Source organism: Aspergillus campestris (assembly GCF_002847485.1).
Source record: "Aspergillus campestris IBT 28561 chromosome Unknown P168scaffold_13, whole genome shotgun sequence".
Taxonomy (NCBI): Eukaryota; Fungi; Ascomycota; class Eurotiomycetes; order Eurotiales; family Aspergillaceae; genus Aspergillus; species Aspergillus campestris.
In genome coordinates, this window is record NW_020194348.1 from 654,473 (window position 1) to 672,739 (window position 18,267).

Below are 18,267 nucleotides of genomic sequence, written 5' to 3' on the forward strand. Positions count from 1 at the left end.
TATCCTATTTGACCAGAAAGTATGCACTTCTATGGCTATCAGAGCTCACTGGAGATACATCAACCGATGGTAAGCCATTTTTGATGTTTTGATTGGACCTTGAAAGCATTTCTTCTGCTGGTGCAATGATACTGTGGCTTGCTGGGCCCATTCATCAGTCCGATATGTATACTCATTATCCTCCATCCACGCGTCATTGATCGACACCTACATTACGTGACGAAAAGAAGATATCCAGATATTGAATCAGAGGAGTCAACGAGCAAGAAAATGCTACATACGCACATATCGTGTTCATCCGCACTGGTGCCTTGAAGCGGACGGATTCCTGTTTCCCCTCTGCCCGCGTAACCTTTTCGGTGCTCGATTTCAACACGCCGTATCAACTGCCAACCATTACCTGCATATACTTGTTGAGTTATATGACCTGTATCTACAACATCAAGACCGAGAGCAGATTCCATCGGGGGTTACCTTTCTGCAGCTGTCCCAGAATACAACACCACGCCCCCACCCGTTCTATGAAGCTCAGCTCTTGTACCTCCGAAGCCTGACACGTTCTCCAAGCCAGTACAAGGATTGCATAATAGAGCGTCAAAGATATATGAGCAGACTTTTCTACTCTGTATCTAGAAATTGCATCCTGTATCCCCAACCGAGTTTCTATCAATCCTGTATCCCGATTGAGCTCCTTTTCAGCCTTGTCCCCAACCGAGTCCTCTTCTATTCCGACTGCAACTAGAAAGCATGTCTTCATCTTCAAAGTGGGAGGCTACCAGCTTCGAGATCCTGACGCAGGGCCGTGACAGGGTCTCCGACCAATTGTTTGCCAACGGCCGCATGCAAGTGCCGCTGAGAATCAACATCAAAGCCGCCGCCCAGAGTGCAAGCGGAGAGCTAGTCCCCTACAAGTTGTCTCCAGACGAGCTGGACCGGATCAGGCTCAAGGATCACCATACGAATGGACCATTGCCCAGCGCATGGCAAGAGACCGACCACAAGAGCGGAGACTGGTCTGATACATTCCCCAACGCGAGCGCCCCCGAAGAGAGCGCGCCGCGTGAGGACGACAGTCAGAGTTATATACTGTGGATTAGCACGACTGAAAACGGACTCAAGCACATCCAGGCCACGATTCCAAACGGTCAGGGCACTTGGCAGACCACCAAGAACTCCATCGCCCTGACTGCGGTGTATCCTATCAGGTACAGGGTTTCGGAGAGTCACAACATCGAATACCGCAAGAATGAGGTGGCGAAAGGAAGCTGGACGGGCGAGAAGCACCCCGACGTACACAGGGGAGACTGGACACAATATAACTGGTACTTCTCGACTACAGCCCATCCGACAAAGCAGGTAGAGCTGCACGACTTTTCGCCGGATGACTTGCAGCTTAAGCTTGGGGATAAAAAGCTGAGAAACGCCTGGCGGATGAAGATGGAAGCCAACTCCCTGCAGATCGCTTACGTCTGGGAATGCAGCCAGAGACGGGAAGCGCCTTTTGGGTGTTACTACATGGACCGCCCTCAAACGATGACGGTCAATCAGGCTGCAAACGCGTTGCGTGTGACACTTCTCAGTTTCACGCATCCTGTCCGGAATAAATACCCGTACAATTTTACGTTCAAGCCGTGGTTTGAGATCTTTGATATCTACGGGAACTCGGGGCGGTTCAGTCTGAAACTGACCGATGAAAATGCTGTCGAGTTTGAGAACTATTCCTAGTTCCATGACTCAATTGGAATGGCACGAGGATTTGAAATCGTGGACTATGGGTTCAATCCCAGGAATTGTTTCTATATTGACCCAATCTCAAAGCAACCAGTACACAAACAGAATGAATGAACCTTCAATATATGGCTTGAAATGTAGTCACTACTGATATTTTCATCAAAGTCAAAGGGCCGATTGACTACCTTCATCTTACAGTTACCCTCAATGTGAGCTTCACTCTGATATTGCCACGCGAGTTTCAATAATCTCTATCAACTTTCTACTTGCAACGTTGCGTATGATAGTTAGACAACCTGGACAATCCTGAGCTGTTCATATGTTGATGAGGGAGATACTTAGACTATAGTAGATATACTATCCAGTGATATAGCGGAATCAACCAGGTATTCCCATTATCCCATCCAAACCCAGATCCACGAATGGGAAACTAATTCCTATATCAGAAGATCAAACCTAATATGATGTAATAAGATATATAATCAATAGAAAAGAAAAAGGAAAAAAGAGTCATATCCAGCTGACGATCGGATTAGTCATTTCTCCTTGCCTTTACTTAAGTTTCTCCTCATCCCCACTTTGTCCCGTCCCCGGATTATACGTTTGTACCTGTGTTTACATATGTGCCTCTACTAAGGTACACAATAGAAGAGATAGATATGTCTGTCTCAGCCCCCAATCAGGATCGAGATCGATCAGGCAGGAGCACGCCCATCATCGATCCGGGGAATCAATATGATGAGCGTACACCGCTGCTGGGAGAGCCCAGAGAGGGACGACCCCCGGCTGCTCCGTGGAGTACCGTCTGGGCCCAGAGCAAGGGCATGGTGTTGGTGATGCTGTCGCAGTTCTTCGGGGCTTCGATGAATGTTATGACGCAGATGTTGGAGTGGAAGGGGAAGAATGGTGAGGGGTTGCATCCGTTCCAGGTATTCCCACACCTACACTTACACACAATTAACATATAGGACTGCCTATATGTGCTATATACTGACTATAACCCCGTACTAACTACACAACTACTATGTAGATCCTGTTCGCCCGTATGTCCATCACTGTCGTGGTGAGCTACCTCTACATGTGGTATGCGGGGGTCCCGCATCCCTTCGGCACGCGCCCCGTCTTCGGCCTGCTAATGCTCCGTGCTGCCGGCGGGTTCTGGGGCGTCTACGGACTCTACTACTCGGTTCAGTATCTCGCTCTGTCCGAAGCGACCGTGTTGACCTTCCTGGCACCCATCCTCAGCTGCTACGCCTGCTCGTTCTTCATCCCTAATGAGACGTTTACATGGAAACAGCAGGTAGCCGGTCTGGTGTCCCTGGGCGGGGTCGTCCTCATCGCCCGGCCGTTCTCCGCCGCATCGCCGCCGCAAACCCCGCCGGCGGGACCCGGCATCGAGAACAGCCACAGAGGGAGCGAGGCGGACCACGTGGCCGCCACTATCATGGCCCTCGTCGGGGTGATGGGCGCTTCGTGCGCCTACACGGCGATCCGGATGATCGGGCAACGCTGCCATCCGTTGGTGTCGGTGACGTACTTTTCGTCGTTCACGACAATAGTGTCGCTGGTGGCCATGCTGACGCTGCCGTCGGTGCCGCTGGAGCTGCCGGGGACGCCGATGGAATGGTCGCTGCTGGTGGGGTTGGGAGTGTGTGGATTCTTGCTGCAGTTTCTGTTGACGGCCGGGTTGGCTTACGTGCCGCCGTCGCGGGCATCGGAGAAAACTGCTGGGGAGGAGGATGGTGATGAGACCGATGATGATGATGATGACCGGCCGCAGGAACGGTCGGCGACTTCGTCCGGATCCCGAGCGACATCAATGTTGTACACGCAGATGGTGTTTGCGGTGTTGTATGACAAGATGGTGTGGGGGAGTACACTGTCGATCGTGAGCTGGATCGGATCGGGGTTGATCATCGGGAGTGCCCTGTATGTCGCCGTGGCGCGAGAGAGGGGGCCCCGGTGAGGGAAATAAGCAAAATAAATCAGGCCAGATGCACGAGGACGCCGTCGACGTCAGACGGTTACTTCGACGAACCGGAACGACCCGAGGAGAGACAAAAAAGACGACGAGAGGGAGGAGGAAGGGAGAAAGAAAGAGCGCAAATGGATGACGGATCGTGCCGAGCGGGGCCTGAGGCGGCGCTGATTGGCCGCCTGGGTGCCTGGCGGGGCCTGGCGAGACCTCAGGCCAACACGAGCCAACCAGAGGAGCAGCAGATCGTTGAATGGAGAAGAGTCCTCCGACTTGCTATACAGGAGATGATAGATGATAGATATATAGATCTGTATGTCGCTCCACTTCTCTCCACTCCTTTGATCGACATCATAGTATATCCTATATCCTATATACACCCCCCCCAATCAGTAAAATGCGCCACTTCGACGCCTGGCTCCTCCGCGACCCCTACTCCATCTTCCACTACTACTCCACCGGCCGACGCTGGCAAGAGACCGTCCGCGACCTAATCCAAGAGCGCAAGATCTGTTCCCCCCCGTCTCCAGGGGAGAACGACGATGCTACTATCGACCCATACGCCCGCCCCCTCCATCCCCAATCCACCTGTGCCTTCCTGCAGCGCCTACCCCTCGAGATCCGCCTCCTCATCTACCAATACGTCTTCGGCCAAGACGTCGTCGTCCATCTCGTCCAGCTCAAGGGCCAGATCCGCCACGTGCGCTGTCACGAGACCCGCTCGTCGCTCGCTCGCAACCGGCGCTGTTGTCCGGTAACACCTGCGCGCTGGCGCATTCACGACCAGCCTGCCTCATCTTCATTATCACCATCCCCACACAGTCGACTATCGCAAGGGAAACCCCCTCAACCAGGGGCGCATCGCACAGACGCAGTCCTCTACCCGCACTCCCACGCCCAACTCCCCAACAACCTAAGCAACTCCTCCCCCGCCCTCCTCCGCACCTGTCGCGCCATCTACGCCGAAGCAGCCGACCTGCTCTACCGCGATCGCGTCTTCGACGTCGATGACCTGCACACCTTTATCGCGTTCTCCCGCGCAATCAGCCCGTCCAGCCGGCGCGCCATCAACCGTCTAACCGTCCACTGGATGCCTATCTTTCCTCCGTTGATGAACCCAGATAATCCCGCCTCCGCAGCAGCATCAGCCTCTATCTTCACGCACACGCATAATGACCACCTCTGGTCACTGTTCTGGTCGCGCGTTGCCTCACTTCCGAATATAAAGGAACTCCTCCTGGCAATCGACCTCGGCCGGTTTACCGCTGCGAACTTCACCCATCCCCTTCCCCCAACAACAACCACTACTACTACCACCCCTACAACACCCGCTACCGCAGGAGGCACCCTCCTCACCCCCCGCCTCCGCCTCTCCATCGACGAACCCTGGGTAACGCCCCTCCTCGCCATCCGCGGCATCCAACACTTCGATCTAGCCATCACCGCGCGGTGTGACCCCGTCGCGAAGCGCCTGCTGGAACCGGAGTTGTGTAAAGAGGCGGGGACGCTGCGCGATCATTTACGTGCTGTGCTTTGTGCTGAGCCGGATCCGGATCCGCTTCCTCTTTTCCAGACGTTGCCGAAGGCTGTGAGGGAGATTCTTGAGGCTGCGGCTGCGGCTGAGGCTGGGGCTGGGGCTGGGGCTTCTTCTTGGGCGGGGAGGGATGGGAGGAGGGGGGAGGGGAAGATGGGGAGGAGGAGGTTGGCTATTACTGCTGCTTGATATGCTTCTTCTTCTTCTTCTTCTTCTTCTTCTTTCTTGTTTTACTTCACTTCTTTTGATACGGGTGTGCGTGGAAGAGAAGGTGAAGATGCAGAGCGGACTCGTTCCCTAACATACTACCTCATCTTGGTTATCTACCTATCTACCTACCTACTAACCTACTACCTACACGATCAACGACCGATACCCTTTGTCTCTTTGTTTCTTTCTTCCTTATTTCTGGGGTTCTTTCATTTAGCATTTATTCAGCGTTCTGATTCGTCTCGTCGTGTCTTGTTTCCATTGCATACTGCATACTATACTGCATCTACACTGACTACACTACATATTATATCATATCACACTACTACAGCATCTCCAATCTCATAATCCTATCTTCCTACATACGTACCATACAGAATCAATCCTACCTCCTGCACACACATAGATACTCCACAGTAGGTACCTACCTATACCGATATTGGCATACCTATATATAAAAGTAATTGGAGGTAAATCAATCTATTCATACCCATTCACCAGAAACAAAATCAGAAGCGACAATCGACAATCGACAATTCCATAATAAAGATATACCCTCGTTCGCTCCATCCATTTGACCATCCAACTGAGGTCATCGTTCCCGTTTTCCGTTTCGTTCTGTCCGTCCATCCTCTTTTCGCGACGCGTCCAATTCCCCCGTCCAATTCACATCATATATTATAGGTACGGGGAAGAGTAATAATATCAACGGAGAATGATAAATCAAAGAAGAAAAGGAAAGAAAACCAAATGTAAAAATAAAGGTGATACGAGGAAATATGGGTTAAGACACGGGTGAGAAAGCCAAAAAGAAGAAAAAGAAAAGAAAAGAGAAAGGTCGTAGTGATGACAAAGGGTCAACAGGAAAGCTTCTTAGACTGTCGTCGCAGAGGCTTGCGGCTTCGCCGACGGGCTGGCATGTCCGTTACGGTGTTCCTGGTCGGATTCCCGCTCTTCCTCGCTGGCCGGCGAGTGGCCACGGCTGTCCACCAACGAGCGGCGGCTGCGCATCTATTTCATATTAGCGGGTCGGAAAAAAAAAAAAAAAAAAAAAAAAAGAACGAAAAGATAGGAGGCATACCCAAGATCGTACACCACCGAACAATCCCAAACTGTATCCCGTCGCAAAATCAGGCTCGTTGCGTCCACTCGGTCCAGGGCTCTCGGGTCGGCCCCGTGACTCCACACGGGACAGATGCGATTTGATGCCCGTCGGGCTGATCAGGCCACTCCGGCCGTTGCCATAGTCCATGCTGTTCCGGGCGCTCGGGGCCGGGCTGCCGGGACGGCTGTTCCAGAACTGGCGCAGTTCGCGGCCCAGCTCCTGACCGGTGGTCGTCCAGTTGGTCCGGATGGTGTCCCGGATCTCACCCACGTGACGCTTGATCTCCAACTCGTTCTTCTTGATCCACGACACGTTCAACTCCTGCCGCGACGCGCCCCGCTTGAACTGTCGGGAGATGTATTGATCGTAATCGCGGACGACCCTGTTTCTATTAGTCTGCATTCTGGGAGAGGCTGTCGCTGGAAATCAACTGGTGGAGATCGACATACCGTGTGATGATCCCCGTCGTGCTGACACCCTCCGTGCGCTGGGTGACGAGGAACCTGCCCTGCGCCTTGATGGGGGCGTAGATATCATCCCCCTCATCGGCGCCGTAGGGGATATCGTCGTGGGCGACGTAGTCGATCTGGTGCTCGTCGATGAACTCGGGGGTGACGATCCAGGGGCAATCCGGGATGACCTCATCCACCCACTTGCAGTGGCGGATGCTCTCGGCGCGTTCGGCGCCACTGAGGACGGTCAAACCCTTGCGCAGATGGGTCTCGGCATTGCCGGTGACACCGACCATGAGATGGACATCGGGGAAAGCCTTCTTGGCCTGTTCGAGTTGACGCATGTGACTAATCGACCATTAGTATTCTGAATTTCCCACGGGTCGTGGCAGAGAGAAGGAGAGAGGGAGAGCGTACCCCAGATGGAAGAGATCAAAAACACCATCGGCGTAGATGCGAATTGGTCGACCGACCGGGGGGTCGTTGGTGCGATAGCCCACGGGGTGTTGCAGGCCGGCCCGCTCAGGGGGTTCCATCAACTCCTCATCCTCCTCCTCTTCGGGATCGAGGGTCTCGACGTGCAATTCCGGTCGGCCCCGACGGGCCTCCTCGATATCACTGCTGGCGACGGTGGTCTCGGAGGGTTCACCAGGGTCTTCCTTGTTGCCATTCACATGGTTGTCGCTGGAGGTGCTCTTGCGGGCGCGCTTGGAGGCGGGGGCATTTCCGGCGGAGGTGACGTCAACGGGAGGGTTCATGTTGTGCTTGGTGGAGGAGGGGGTGTTAACGTCGGTGGAATCATCGCCATCCTCACCGGATGCATCGCGAGAGGAGGGTTGTAGGGTCTCTGCGGTGGTGGATTTGGCGGATTTGGCGGCATTAGCGGGAGATTGTTGGGCGGCAGCGCGCTTCCGCTTGCCGGCGTTGGAGTGAGAGGCCATCGTGTGTGACTGGAGGAGCACTGCTCAACTACTGTCTGAGATAAGGCAGGAAATAGGGAAAAAGGAAAAAAGGGGGGGGGGGTGAGACAAAAGAGTAATGGTTAACGAGAGATAAGAGGTGGGAAGACTAGTGGGCGGTATGAATAAAGGGAGGGGGATGTGGGGAGGGAGAGGAAGAAGAAGAAAGAGGAAGCAGGAGGAGAAGAAGAAGAAGAAGAAGAAGAAGAAGAGAAGAAAAGAAGAAGACGATAGTAGTACAAGATAAGGAAGTGGGTAAAGTCAAGTGAATGTTGGCCCTGAAGGGGAGAAAGAAGGAGAGAGAGAGAGAGAGAGATGGATGGAAGGGGAAAAAAGACACGGGGAGATTTTACTCTATTTTCTGACTGATTGATTTAATTAATTCTCAGGATCGAGCTCTGCCTTGAAATCCTTCCTGGTTTTTATTTTTTATTATTATTATTACGACGACAATAATTATTCTTTTTTTTTCTTTCTTTTTTGATTTGCTTTGACTAGGGATTACAATAATGAATTTTGGAATCAGTATCACTGAGTGGTCAATAAGGGCTCCACCCCTCACAACTCCGTCCTGACTCCGTCTGGATTCTTACGTACCTGGGAGGTCGGCCTGGTACCTGAAAATGATGGTGTCAACTTGGTCACTGATGATCCTATCTCTCCCACCAATCGCAGTGGTCTCCCTCTTTAGATCAAACACTGCACACATAGAAAAGAAAAAAACAAAAACAAAAACAAGAACAAAGTATAATAGTAATAAGGAAAATCCAAAAAAAGGGGCACATCGCTGGAAATGTCACCATCGTGACCCCAGTGGAGAATCCCAAGAACACTTACGAAAGTGACTACTGTAAGGTACTAGACGTACCAAGGCTCCCTCCAATGCTTGTTCTGTAATACCGTATTCGTATGTATCATTACACTCTATCCCCCGTTCTTCCCCCCTCCCTCCCCTCTAATCCACACAATACAATTGTATCGGACATACCCCGTACCATGTCCACCCCTATCCAGGGCGCCCTATCGCTTCGAGATGACGATCATCTGGACCCCAACGCTTTCAAAAGGATCACTTGGGATTATAGCTTCCCCTTTTGATGGAGGATTTTCTATCGTGATCCATGAGAATTTCGAAGGATTAGCATCCAGCTCACATTTCCAGAAACTCCGCTGCCCATGCTTCTTGCCACCTGGTTGCCCCTCCATCCCCCCTCAGTCCACCAAGTCTACCAAGCCCACCATGTCCACCATGTCCACCATGTCCACCATGTCCACCATGTCCATCCCCGAGAAAAGGACCTTTAGGGCTAGCTCAGCCTGGCTGTCGTCCGGGTCGTTTCCGCCCCTCCCGGCCCCGATTTCCCCGGCGGCCACCCTCCCCTTGCCCCGCCGGGGGAATCAGTGCCGATGACCCAGAACAAAACTTAATCATATAGTAAGGAACGATAGAAAAATGATGAGAAAATAGTAGGGAAGAAAAAAAGAAAGAACCGATACGAGACGTCAGGAACCGAACGAAGACACTTCGCGTGGAATAGGATAGAGATAGCAAGATTCACCAACTGTGGTCGTTTGGTGCGGTATCTTCTGAGAAGGCATGAACAGACGTACTCTCGTGAGGCCTGCCGCTCGCGGCTTGTAATGAGGAAACAGAGTATCAAGAGAAAAAAGGGACAAAATGAAGAAAAAAAAGAGAACAAGCAACAAACAACCCTCCTATCCTAAGACGAACTCCCCCCCCTCCAGACACCCCTCCCAATTACCCCGTCCCGTCCCGCTGCAGAAGAGACGAGTCATCATCACCCCGCCATGGAGCGCCGATGCCACCCCTCCCTCGCCTTCGTTTCTGGTCGGCCAATTTCATCATTGCCCAAGGTGTTGCAATCATCAAGGGGGAAAAGCAGGAGGAAGATGGAAAAGTTAGAAAGAAAAAGAAAATAGGAATAAAAAATGATATCCGACAGACAAAACATGGCGCTTCAGGACAGGGTCGTGGGGAAAAGAACCAGATAAGATAAACAAACACGGACAGGGCGGGAACAGTCAAAGAAACACACCGGTCTCATTTCCAATCAAAGGTCGAGAGAGGAAATGGAAAAAGACGCGGAGGAGGCATGAAGGGGGTGACAAAAGATTAGGAAAGAACACGGGAATAAGGAAAAAAAAAACACAGGATACGATGCAAAAAAAACAAATCATGCAAAAAGAAAAAAAGAAAGGATATCCTTCTCCACTACGAGGTAGACTTCTCCGAGGAACCCGACGCCGGATTGGCAGCAGGAGCTTCGGAACTGGCAGAGGCAGATGCACCTTCGGATTTGGACGCGGGATTGTTCTTCGACTGCGGCCCGGGGGTGCCCTCGCGCTCGTTCCGAGTCGAGTCGGGCGACTGCCGGTCTACTTGGTTGGACATATCCCGGTCCTCGTCGGTCTGGTCAAACAGCTCCTCGTCATTCTGCTCCGGGACCAGCTCGGTGCCGTCGCCCAACAGGATGATCCGCCCCGAGCGAACACTGAAGCCACGCGCACGGTCATTCTCCATGTCGTAGTCATCAGGGTTCTCCTCAAACTGGTTCCGGATGCCGGGGCCACGGAATTCAGCTGCATCCCCGTTTCTGTCAGTAGGGGCTAGAGGCCGGAGGGTCCTCGAGAGACTTGCCGTACTCGGGCGGGGCACAAGGCCCATCCCCCTTCGCCACCCGCTCGGCGATCTGATTGTACCACTCCTCTTTGGTGCGGCCGTTCAGCAGACCGATCACGACCATGGTCATGTTATCACACCCGACACCACCCGTTTCGCTGTTGGACGCGAGACAGTTGTCCATCATGTTCTCGCAGATCCGGTACAGGTCTTGCTTGGCGGCAATACCGCGACGGACGAACTCGACCACTGCCTGCGAGGATTGGCAGTCCCAAATCCCTATAACCAACCAGTTAGCAAAACCGCACCAGCAAGAAAGTTTCATGTTTCCATCTTGAGGCACAAACCGTCACAAGCAATGACCAGGAACTCATCGTCGTCGGTGAGTTCGTGGACGGTCACATCCGGATAGGCCGTCACGATCTGCTGCTCCGGCGACAGCTCCGCGCTCTTCTTGAATTCGAAATCACCGATGGCTCGGGACAGGGCCAGGTTGCCGTTCACGCGACCAAAGTCGACGAAGCCTCCGGCGGCACTGATGCGGGCCTTTTCGCCTGTAGTCACACTGTCAGATCGCAAACCCACACACGACAGGGAAATCGCTCCCCAAAGAAAGGACAAAGCTTACCCTCATTCTGCGGCTTGTGGTCGAAGGACAGGGGCTTTGCGCGACCCTTGACACCGAGGACCGATCGGGAGTCACCAGCGTTGGCCTGTGAGGAATTAGCGACAGCCCGCGACGGGGAAGAAAGGCCGGGAAGAGGATACGCACCACCCAGATCTTGTGCTTGGAGATGACGCTGACGGCCGCAGTGCAGCCGGACACTTCCTCCTCATATTTCGGATCTAGCCGGGTCAGTTCGGGAGCGCTTCGGGATACGGGATCAAGACACGAGGGAGGGGTGGGATGGTCGGAGAAAGAAGGTCCCCGGGGACTCCAGAGATAGCGATCAACGAACCTTCCAGAATGGCACGATCGGTCGCCAAAAAGCCGTCCTTCAGAGCCTGTTCGATATCGCCGGATTCAAACGCCTTCTGCTTTGCGACAATCTTATGGACATTATCTCCCGCGAACAAGGCTACCTTGTCGCCACCATGCCCATCGTATACACCGAAGAAGGCCAGGCGTTTATCGGGGTCGGACTGTTGTTGGTTCTCCGAGAACTTCGCTTGCAGGTCGAGGACAGCGGCATGGGCGTCTTCCATACTAATCCGCCAGCCCTGCATGGCCGAAACACCATAGATGCAGCATTCATCTTGACCCTCGGAGGAAGTCTACCGACAAAAAGCGATTGGTTAGCTAGGGTGGAGTCCAAAGGTGGGTGTGAGCACGTTGGAGGTGACAGATCACGCGGTGCGCAGCCGTGAGCGGGAAATTTTCTTCCTGTGGAGGAGGACCCCGCAGGTCGGGATCACCACGCAGCGGCCCCTCAGAGAAGAGGGGGAGAGACGACGACACAACGTGGGATCCGACAATGCATTTCGGGGGAAATCGACCAGGATAACAAGAATTGGAATATAGCAGAGTAGAAAATAAAAAGATCTTTGGGAAGAGAGGGAAGTAAAAAGGGAGGGGAAAAAATCACATCCTGCCTACGCGAGATAGGCAGGGAAGGATCTGATATCGACAATGTGGGGGAGGAAAGGATTCGGAAGGCAGCAGAGACATCATTTCGCCGATTTTGTTTTTCTTTTGTCTTTCTTCCTCCCCTCTTCCATGCTTCTTCGTCTTCTTTCCTCCCTTGTCATGGGTGATTGTTTTGTAGGACACAACTCACCTTATCGACTACGGGCTCGGACAAGGTCTGACCCATGATTTCTAAGGATGGCAATTAAGTGTCAAAAAGGGCAAGACGACAAGCCAGCGACGCGCATATACCGCAGAGGGTATAGGAGAGAGGGAGAGTGAGGAAATTGAGGAGTCTCGAGAGACCAAGGATGAAGAGAGACGAGGTGGGGGAGGGGGAAGTGGGAAGAAGGGATGTAGGAGAGGAGTTGGAAAAAGAAGAAGAAGACGAAGGGTAGAAGACCGGAATGAGGGTCCACAGGAGTAAAAAGCTTTGAGATGTTTGGGTTTGGATAGAGAGAGGAAGAAGGAAAGAGGGGGAGAAGAGGAAGAGAGAGAGAGAGAGAGAGAGGGAGAAAGAAGAGAATGAGCGAAGCCAAGTCAGGTGGGAGGAGAGAAGGGCAGAATGAGAACAAGGCCCAGCGCAGGTTTAGGCGGCGTGATCCCTCCCTCTCCAGGCGGTCGATCCCTTGGACTTTTTCTTTTTTATTTTCTGTTTTATAAAGGAGGAATTATTAAATTATCTATTTTCTATTTTTTGAGTCCACATTTCTATGTACTCACTACTCAGAATGAATAAGAACCAGAAGAATCATGCTTGAAAATGGAGGGGCCGAGGGAAAAACGTGCGACGAAAAGAGATAAAGCGAGAGAACGAATCAATGACGAGCTACACCTGTTTGGATGGTACGAGTCATTCTCTTCAACAGACCTATGTGAATATCTTGGATTACTGTAGATGATTTAATCACTATTACCTGCCTCCTCCTACTTACCACCCAGCCTTGGTAATTACCTTACCTACCGTGTAGAAGGTTGGAACAAAGATCAACCCAGATCGAGGGGATTAAGATTGAGCCTGAGGTTGGATCTGAGTTACCGAAACCAGTCACGAGCCTCAACCAGGCAGAGTTTTCAGTATGGTCGATGAGATCTTCCCTACTCCTTCTACATCTAAAGATTGCAGGACCGGTTCCCTCTCAACTGGTAGACATATTGGACATGAGATCTGATCCATCCAACAACATGTTACTTGCAAGATCAGTCCATTCTCCATCATGGATGGAAACCAGATCGGGTTGACCTCGGCCTGGTATGGTCACGTACCGTACATACAGCCCGCCGATCAGGCACCCAGGCAGCCACCCATCTGATCTATATCTACCGCCTGATGTAGGCATCACCGTCTCACCGTCAGCCTGGTAGGTACTAGGTAGTACCTAGGTACCTGTAGGTACCTACATGCACCCTTGCTTGACCTAAATTCATTCAGTCAGTCAGCTAGCCACACCCTGCCTCTTCTCGAATGCATCCTAAAGCAAGGTTCCTTCGGTAGGCAAGGTATTGTGTCAAAGAGCGCCGAGAAAGCCCTCCCTCGGTTATCCAATCATTTCCTTGGCTCGTGGGGTGGGAGTTCCTTGGGATCTCAACCCATGGCTGGGGGTGAAAGATTGAGAAGGAGGAAGGATTGGAAAGAAAGAAATCGCGGGGCGCTTCCAATGGCAATCTTGCTAGGTTTTAGTAGTCTAAACTTACCCGGTAGTAGGTAACTAGGTATTTAGCCACTGTACCCTACTGACTTAGTAAGGCCTATGTAAGTTACGATACACTCTGATCTAGCCCTTACTAGAGAATAAAGCACGAGCCATCTTAGATATGTGTAATTGTATACCGTCACGATAGTATTAGTAGTAGAGGATATTCGCAGTTGACAGTAGAAGATATAGCAAAACAAAACAAAACCAACCAAACCAACCAAACCAAGTAACCCGTTGAGGATATCATGATGCAAGATGCAAGACCGTCTCATACGCCAAACCATGGATATAACACACGCATTGATATTAGACAAACGCAATATCACTCCGACTGCCCCCTGTCAAGTCGCGCTGCATCCCACGCCGCTCGCTCAGGTCCCTCTCCGCCACCCGCATCAAACTCGCCCGAGACAGCCGTCTATCCAACGGGATCGACGAGTCTGAGGGGCTCTTTCGCATCAGTTTCGAGCCCATCTCACCCGTAAATTTCTGCACATGAGAACTATCCCGGTACCAGTAGCGGTGGCTGTCGTGGAAGAACGGGTTCATGGGGTCGTCGGTCCCGCTAGGGGTGTCTCCAGGCCGGGCACTACCCAGACTCAACTGGCTCTGGAACCGCGGAAGCGGCGCGATCATCTTGGAGTAGTTCTGGGCGAGGCTCGACTGGCTCTGCTCTGTCGGGACTGGGCCTAGGGGTCGGATGACGGGCGACTCCTCCGACAGGGCCTGTAGGCAGGTCGACTGCCGGTGGTCGTCGGTGTAGATGGACGCTGACATCGCGGTGGACCAGGGTCGGTCGTGGACGGATCGTCGATGGTCGTCCGTGTAGATCGAGCTGGCAAGGGTATCTGTGCGGCTGGCGTTGCTGCGAGCTCTCTCTAACGCGCGGATACCCGACGAGTTTCGACGGCTGACCTGGCCCGAAAACATGGGGTTCGAGGCGTTTCGGCTTTTGGCTCGACCGTGCACGAATGCCTCCAGCGAGTCGAACTCGGATTTCGTCATATTATCCGCCTCCACGGTTCGGAGGCTCATGCGCGCTGGGTAGTCGAGGTTATCCCATGCCCGAGGTGGGGGTCGTGGGAACAACGGGGCCAGGTTCCCGACGCTGTTTTCGTCACTCTGTAACGAATCGTGCGCATTCTGCCACGATTTTCGAACGACCCCGTGCCCGGGTGGGCCAAATCCACCGGCACCATGGCCAGCGCCGCTGAGTCTCACTGGGAGCCCCGAAGCTACCGAGGACAACCCGCTAGAGCGTCTAGAGTGTCTCTTCGATTTGGAAGACGTGACGGAATTTCGCTTCAACGACCTCCTAGGTTGAATTGACTTCAATGGTTCCCGTCGTCTGGTACTCGTATTGGTTCGCCCGCGCATGGGCGGGCTGCCTTGGAAGGATAAGCGTTTCGGTTGAGCGTGGGTACTGTCTGCCTGTTTCCCATCTTCGGGTTCTGGATCCCTCAGAGGGGCGAAATCCCACTCAATAGTAGAGCCGGAAAGGGTGGTTTTTTTGCCCTGTCGGTTACGCAGCGGTGCGGTGTCATCAAACGAGTCCGAATTCCACAGCGGCCCCAGTTCCAACTTCGGCGGTCTCGAGGACGGTGAATTACTTCCTACTACGGGAGGCTGGCCTTGGGCGGTCCCTTCAAAAGGCTGGGAGTGCGGTAAGTCCGGATCATACAATGGCCCGCCCTTCTCGTCCGGTAACTGCCCTTCCTCGGGGTTCGTTGGGGTCCGTCTGCGACGCCAGCAGCAGAAGAGAAGCACCACGCTGATCACAAAAGCCACGGGAATCACGACCGAGATAGCAATTATGCCAGCCTTCTTCCCGCGGATACCACTGCTGCTGTTGCCCTCGTCATGCGAGCTCTTCTCCACGACGGTATTGATAGCTAGCTCCCGGCTATCCTCGGCAGTCCCTTCACGAGCAATCACTTGAATAGCATCTTTACTCGGGCTTACGTCGGATGGGACCTGACCGTAGAGGGACTTGTTGGCAGAGCTATAATGTAGCCATGGAAGCTCTTGGTGGTCCATCTCAACGTCAACATGAACGGAGTCATTGGTGAGCACAGATTGATCGAAAGTGAATTCGAAAAAATCTCCGATAACGGCGTCACAGTCTTTCAGGTCATCGTGAAAGAACTGGGAATGCTGCAGGCTAACAATCATAGTGGCCACATTCTGATAGGTGTCTGTAACAGTGATCGTCACATTCTGGTCGGTAGAATCTGCGGGAGGGGTCCCGTGGAAAGACAACGTTTTCCTGTTAAGCGAGAGCCAGTCTGGTAAATCCACATCGAGATTGGATAGATCGGCGGGAGCTAGCGCATGGCCGTCCAGCTTCAAGGTTTCGATGAACTCCGGACTCGTAAATTCCTTGCCCCTGGTGACAAAGAAAGTCTGCGCACTGTGGTTGAATGCGAGAACATGTGGGCTGGCGGTCATCTCGAAAGTCATTGTTGCGGCGCTGAATCCAGCCACATCCGAGGCGACCAGGTTGAACGTGAACGTCTGAGGCCCGACATTAGGGGTGGACCCTGTAAACCTAAGCGCCGCCTCATCAAATATAATCCAGGATGGCAATGGTGCATTCTCTGGTGACGTTCCGTAATATACAGTTGAAGAGCGTGTGTTGGAGAATGTTTCGGAGTCAAACGATATCGAAAAGGAATCGCCTGAGTGTAGGAGGAACCGGGAGGGCGCAGAGGTAGGACCGAGTTTTTCAAGCTGTGGAAGCAAGGGCTTCCCAGGTTGTGGCCCATCCTCCGCCGTTACAATGAGAGTGACCTCCATGACGTCGGAGTGATTTGGTCCATTTGAAGCTGTCAGGCCGAATTTCACGGTCCCAGTATCGTCTTTTTTGGGCGTTCCGAATAAAGTCCGGGTTTTGCTGTTCACATGAAGCCACGATGGGGCCTTGGAGAGGGCGTATGTAGTGTCCGAGTCGCTTCCACCAAAGGTGCCTTGAGAGAAGACGAACTGGAATGGTTTTGACACTCGTGCCACCGGAGGTAGTTGTGCATTTACCGGATAACTTAGGTCCAAGCTCGCGTTGACACCCACGAAAAGAAGACCGAGGATTACCAGCGCGATGCGTGCCATGTCTTCAGAATATGAAGAACGAGTCGAGGAAAGTCGACACGCCCACATCGCTTGTCTTCTTGATCATACGAGGTCCGCCGAAATCAAAGGATAGTTTCAGAAGAGAAGGGAAAATTGGAGAGAGGAAGTTGAACAGAGGTTCAAGAAACGGGCATGACCCGTAGAAAGAGGAGTGCATCGCCCTCAAGGGTGGTTGCGCCATAGGGAGACCGGTCCCAGGAGCGGCACGAAGGCGTGCAAGCCCCTTCAACGGAGCCATTCCTGGATATGTTTGACGTCGGGGAAGTATGTAGCGCGTGGTTGAAGAAGCTATGTTCCGACGCGATAAAGCCCACGCTGCGAAATGCACGGCCCTGCAAGGGATGCCTCGCAGGAACCAAGGAGAACGCGTGCCCAACCACAACTGAGGATTTCAGCCCCGGGACAATTAAGGAGGACTTGACAGGTACGAAATTGAAAAGTCCCTTTTTACCACCCAGTGGGAAGAATCCTTCCCCTCCTCCCTCCCCCCTTGGTGTAAAGGGACCAAAAGGGACCAGAAGGGCCCAAGGAGGCGCATAGGAGTTATATTAGGTAACCATTCAGGAGCCACCTTCGAGCTCGAGAATCATTCGAATTCCGGAGCGCCCAGGCGCGTAGTAGTCGGGGATTTCTTCGCGTTCCTCAAACCCATTCCGCACATACAGAGATCGAGCAGGGTCCCTGGCCTTATCGACCCACAACTGGATGAACTGGCAGCCCTCTTTCTGCAGTCGCTCTTGGATATACTTCATGAGCTGCATCCCAACACCTTTCCGGCGATATGACTCCGCAACACAGATTTTGTGCAGCAAAGCCGCTCCCTTTTGTCGAACGTAGACCGCATAGGCGAGCAACGACGGGCCAGTACCTAATGGTCCGTTGGTCACGTACAATACCCTCGTGTTAGGCTTCTTCCTCCAGAGCTCCTCACCAAATGGAAACGCCTCATTCGTGGGAAAGGTCTTTTTCTCGACGCGTGCAATCTGAGCAAGGATCGTGCATGCTTGGCCCTTGTCCAAAGAATGGATGTCTGAAATGATTAAGTTCTCACACATTCCTGCGAGCCCCTCTAGGGTCTACATTCAAGACGGGATCTGTCTGGGAGGCAAGGAAAAAAGTCTGAACCAGTACTCCGGAATGGGTCTGGTAAACTGAATGGCGATGGAATTCTGGATGAATATTAAACCTCAAAAATGAATAAATTATGCTC

At 52.8% G+C, this 18,267-nt stretch overlaps 9 protein-coding genes across 9 annotated transcripts; 5 read left to right on the forward strand and 4 right to left on the reverse strand.

Annotated features, from left to right (window-relative positions):
* Window positions 1-747: 747 nt before the first annotated feature.
* On the forward strand, window positions 748-1,725 carry P168DRAFT_285046 (uncharacterized protein; the record flags this gene model as incomplete). The annotated part of the gene is made up of 1 exon (XM_024836179.1): window positions 748-1,725. The coding sequence occupies one exon, from the start codon at window positions 748-750 to the stop codon at window positions 1,723-1,725; it is 978 nt and encodes a 325-aa protein (XP_024689493.1).
* Window positions 1,726-2,140: 415 nt separating this feature from the next.
* On the forward strand, window positions 2,141-3,697 carry P168DRAFT_275475 (DMT family transporter; the record flags this gene model as incomplete). The annotated part of the gene is made up of 2 exons (XM_024835496.1): window positions 2,141-2,660; window positions 2,762-3,697. Exons 1-2 carry the CDS (start codon window positions 2,391-2,393, stop codon window positions 3,695-3,697), a joined length of 1,206 nt encoding a protein of 401 aa, XP_024689494.1. The 5' UTR covers window positions 2,141-2,390.
* A 369-nt stretch (window positions 3,698-4,066) lies between these two features.
* Window positions 4,067-5,429, forward strand: P168DRAFT_275476 (uncharacterized protein; the record flags this gene model as incomplete). Its single annotated transcript, XM_024835497.1, has 1 exon — window positions 4,067-5,429. The coding sequence occupies exon 1, from the start codon at window positions 4,104-4,106 to the stop codon at window positions 5,427-5,429; it is 1,326 nt and encodes a 441-aa protein (XP_024689495.1). The 5' UTR covers window positions 4,067-4,103.
* Window positions 5,430-5,914: 485 nt separating this feature from the next.
* On the reverse strand, window positions 5,915-8,298 carry P168DRAFT_293283 (choline-phosphate cytidylyltransferase). The gene is made up of 4 exons (XM_024837779.1): window positions 7,425-8,298; window positions 7,005-7,355; window positions 6,532-6,937; window positions 5,915-6,461 (listed from the first exon to the last, which is right to left on the reverse strand). The coding sequence occupies exons 1-4, from the start codon at window positions 7,946-7,948 to the stop codon at window positions 6,324-6,326; spliced, it is 1,419 nt and encodes a 472-aa protein (XP_024689496.1). The 5' UTR covers window positions 7,949-8,298; the 3' UTR covers window positions 5,915-6,323.
* Window positions 8,299-8,933: 635 nt separating this feature from the next.
* Window positions 8,934-9,698, forward strand: P168DRAFT_293284 (uncharacterized protein). Its single transcript, XM_024837780.1, has one exon. It carries the CDS (start codon window positions 9,000-9,002, stop codon window positions 9,375-9,377), a length of 378 nt encoding a protein of 125 aa, XP_024689497.1. The 5' UTR covers window positions 8,934-8,999; the 3' UTR covers window positions 9,378-9,698.
* Window positions 9,699-10,199: 501 nt separating this feature from the next.
* On the reverse strand, window positions 10,200-12,719 carry P168DRAFT_275484 (PP2C family serine/threonine-protein phosphatase; the record flags this gene model as incomplete). The annotated part of the gene is made up of 7 exons (XM_024835498.1): window positions 12,386-12,719; window positions 11,567-11,882; window positions 11,380-11,453; window positions 11,236-11,320; window positions 10,955-11,161; window positions 10,622-10,886; window positions 10,200-10,581 (listed from the first exon to the last, which is right to left on the reverse strand). The coding sequence occupies exons 1-7, from the start codon at window positions 12,419-12,421 to the stop codon at window positions 10,200-10,202; spliced, it is 1,365 nt and encodes a 454-aa protein (XP_024689498.1). The 5' UTR covers window positions 12,422-12,719.
* A 1,445-nt stretch (window positions 12,720-14,164) lies between these two features.
* Window positions 14,165-17,036, reverse strand: P168DRAFT_330200 (putative transmembrane glycoprotein; the record flags this gene model as incomplete). Its single annotated transcript, XM_024841554.1, has 1 exon — window positions 14,165-17,036. The coding sequence occupies one exon, from the start codon at window positions 17,034-17,036 to the stop codon at window positions 14,238-14,240; it is 2,799 nt and encodes a 932-aa protein (XP_024689499.1). The 3' UTR covers window positions 14,165-14,237.
* A 192-nt stretch (window positions 17,037-17,228) lies between these two features.
* Window positions 17,229-17,703, forward strand: P168DRAFT_66621 (uncharacterized protein). Its single transcript, XM_024842091.1, has one exon. It carries the CDS (start codon window positions 17,304-17,306, stop codon window positions 17,595-17,597), a length of 294 nt encoding a protein of 97 aa, XP_024689500.1. The 5' UTR covers window positions 17,229-17,303; the 3' UTR covers window positions 17,598-17,703.
* Window positions 17,618-18,112, reverse strand: P168DRAFT_243212 (GNAT family N-acetyltransferase; the record flags this gene model as incomplete). Its single annotated transcript, XM_024833841.1, has 1 exon — window positions 17,618-18,112. One exon carries the CDS (start codon window positions 18,110-18,112, stop codon window positions 17,618-17,620), a length of 495 nt encoding a protein of 164 aa, XP_024689501.1.
* Window positions 18,113-18,267: the final 155 nt, after the last annotated feature.

Excerpts from the sequence above, each read along its gene's own strand:
- P168DRAFT_293283 (XM_024837779.1), bottom strand. The coding sequence starts at position 7,948 with ATGGCCTCTCACTCCAACGCCGGCAAGCGGAAGCGCGCTGCCGCCCAA. Across the intron at positions 7,356-7,424 it reads TTTGATCTCTTCCATCTGGG|TCACATGCGTCAACTCGAAC; the intron begins GTACGCTCTCCC and ends ATGGTCGATTAG. Across the intron at positions 6,462-6,531 it reads TCGGTGGTGTACGATCTTGG|ATGCGCAGCCGCCGCTCGTT; the intron begins GTATGCCTCCTA and ends AATATGAAATAG.
- P168DRAFT_293284 (XM_024837780.1), top strand. The coding sequence starts at position 9,000 with ATGACGATCATCTGGACCCCAACGCTTTCAAAAGGATCACTTGGGATT.
- P168DRAFT_66621 (XM_024842091.1), top strand. The coding sequence starts at position 17,304 with ATGTTTGACGTCGGGGAAGTATGTAGCGCGTGGTTGAAGAAGCTATGT.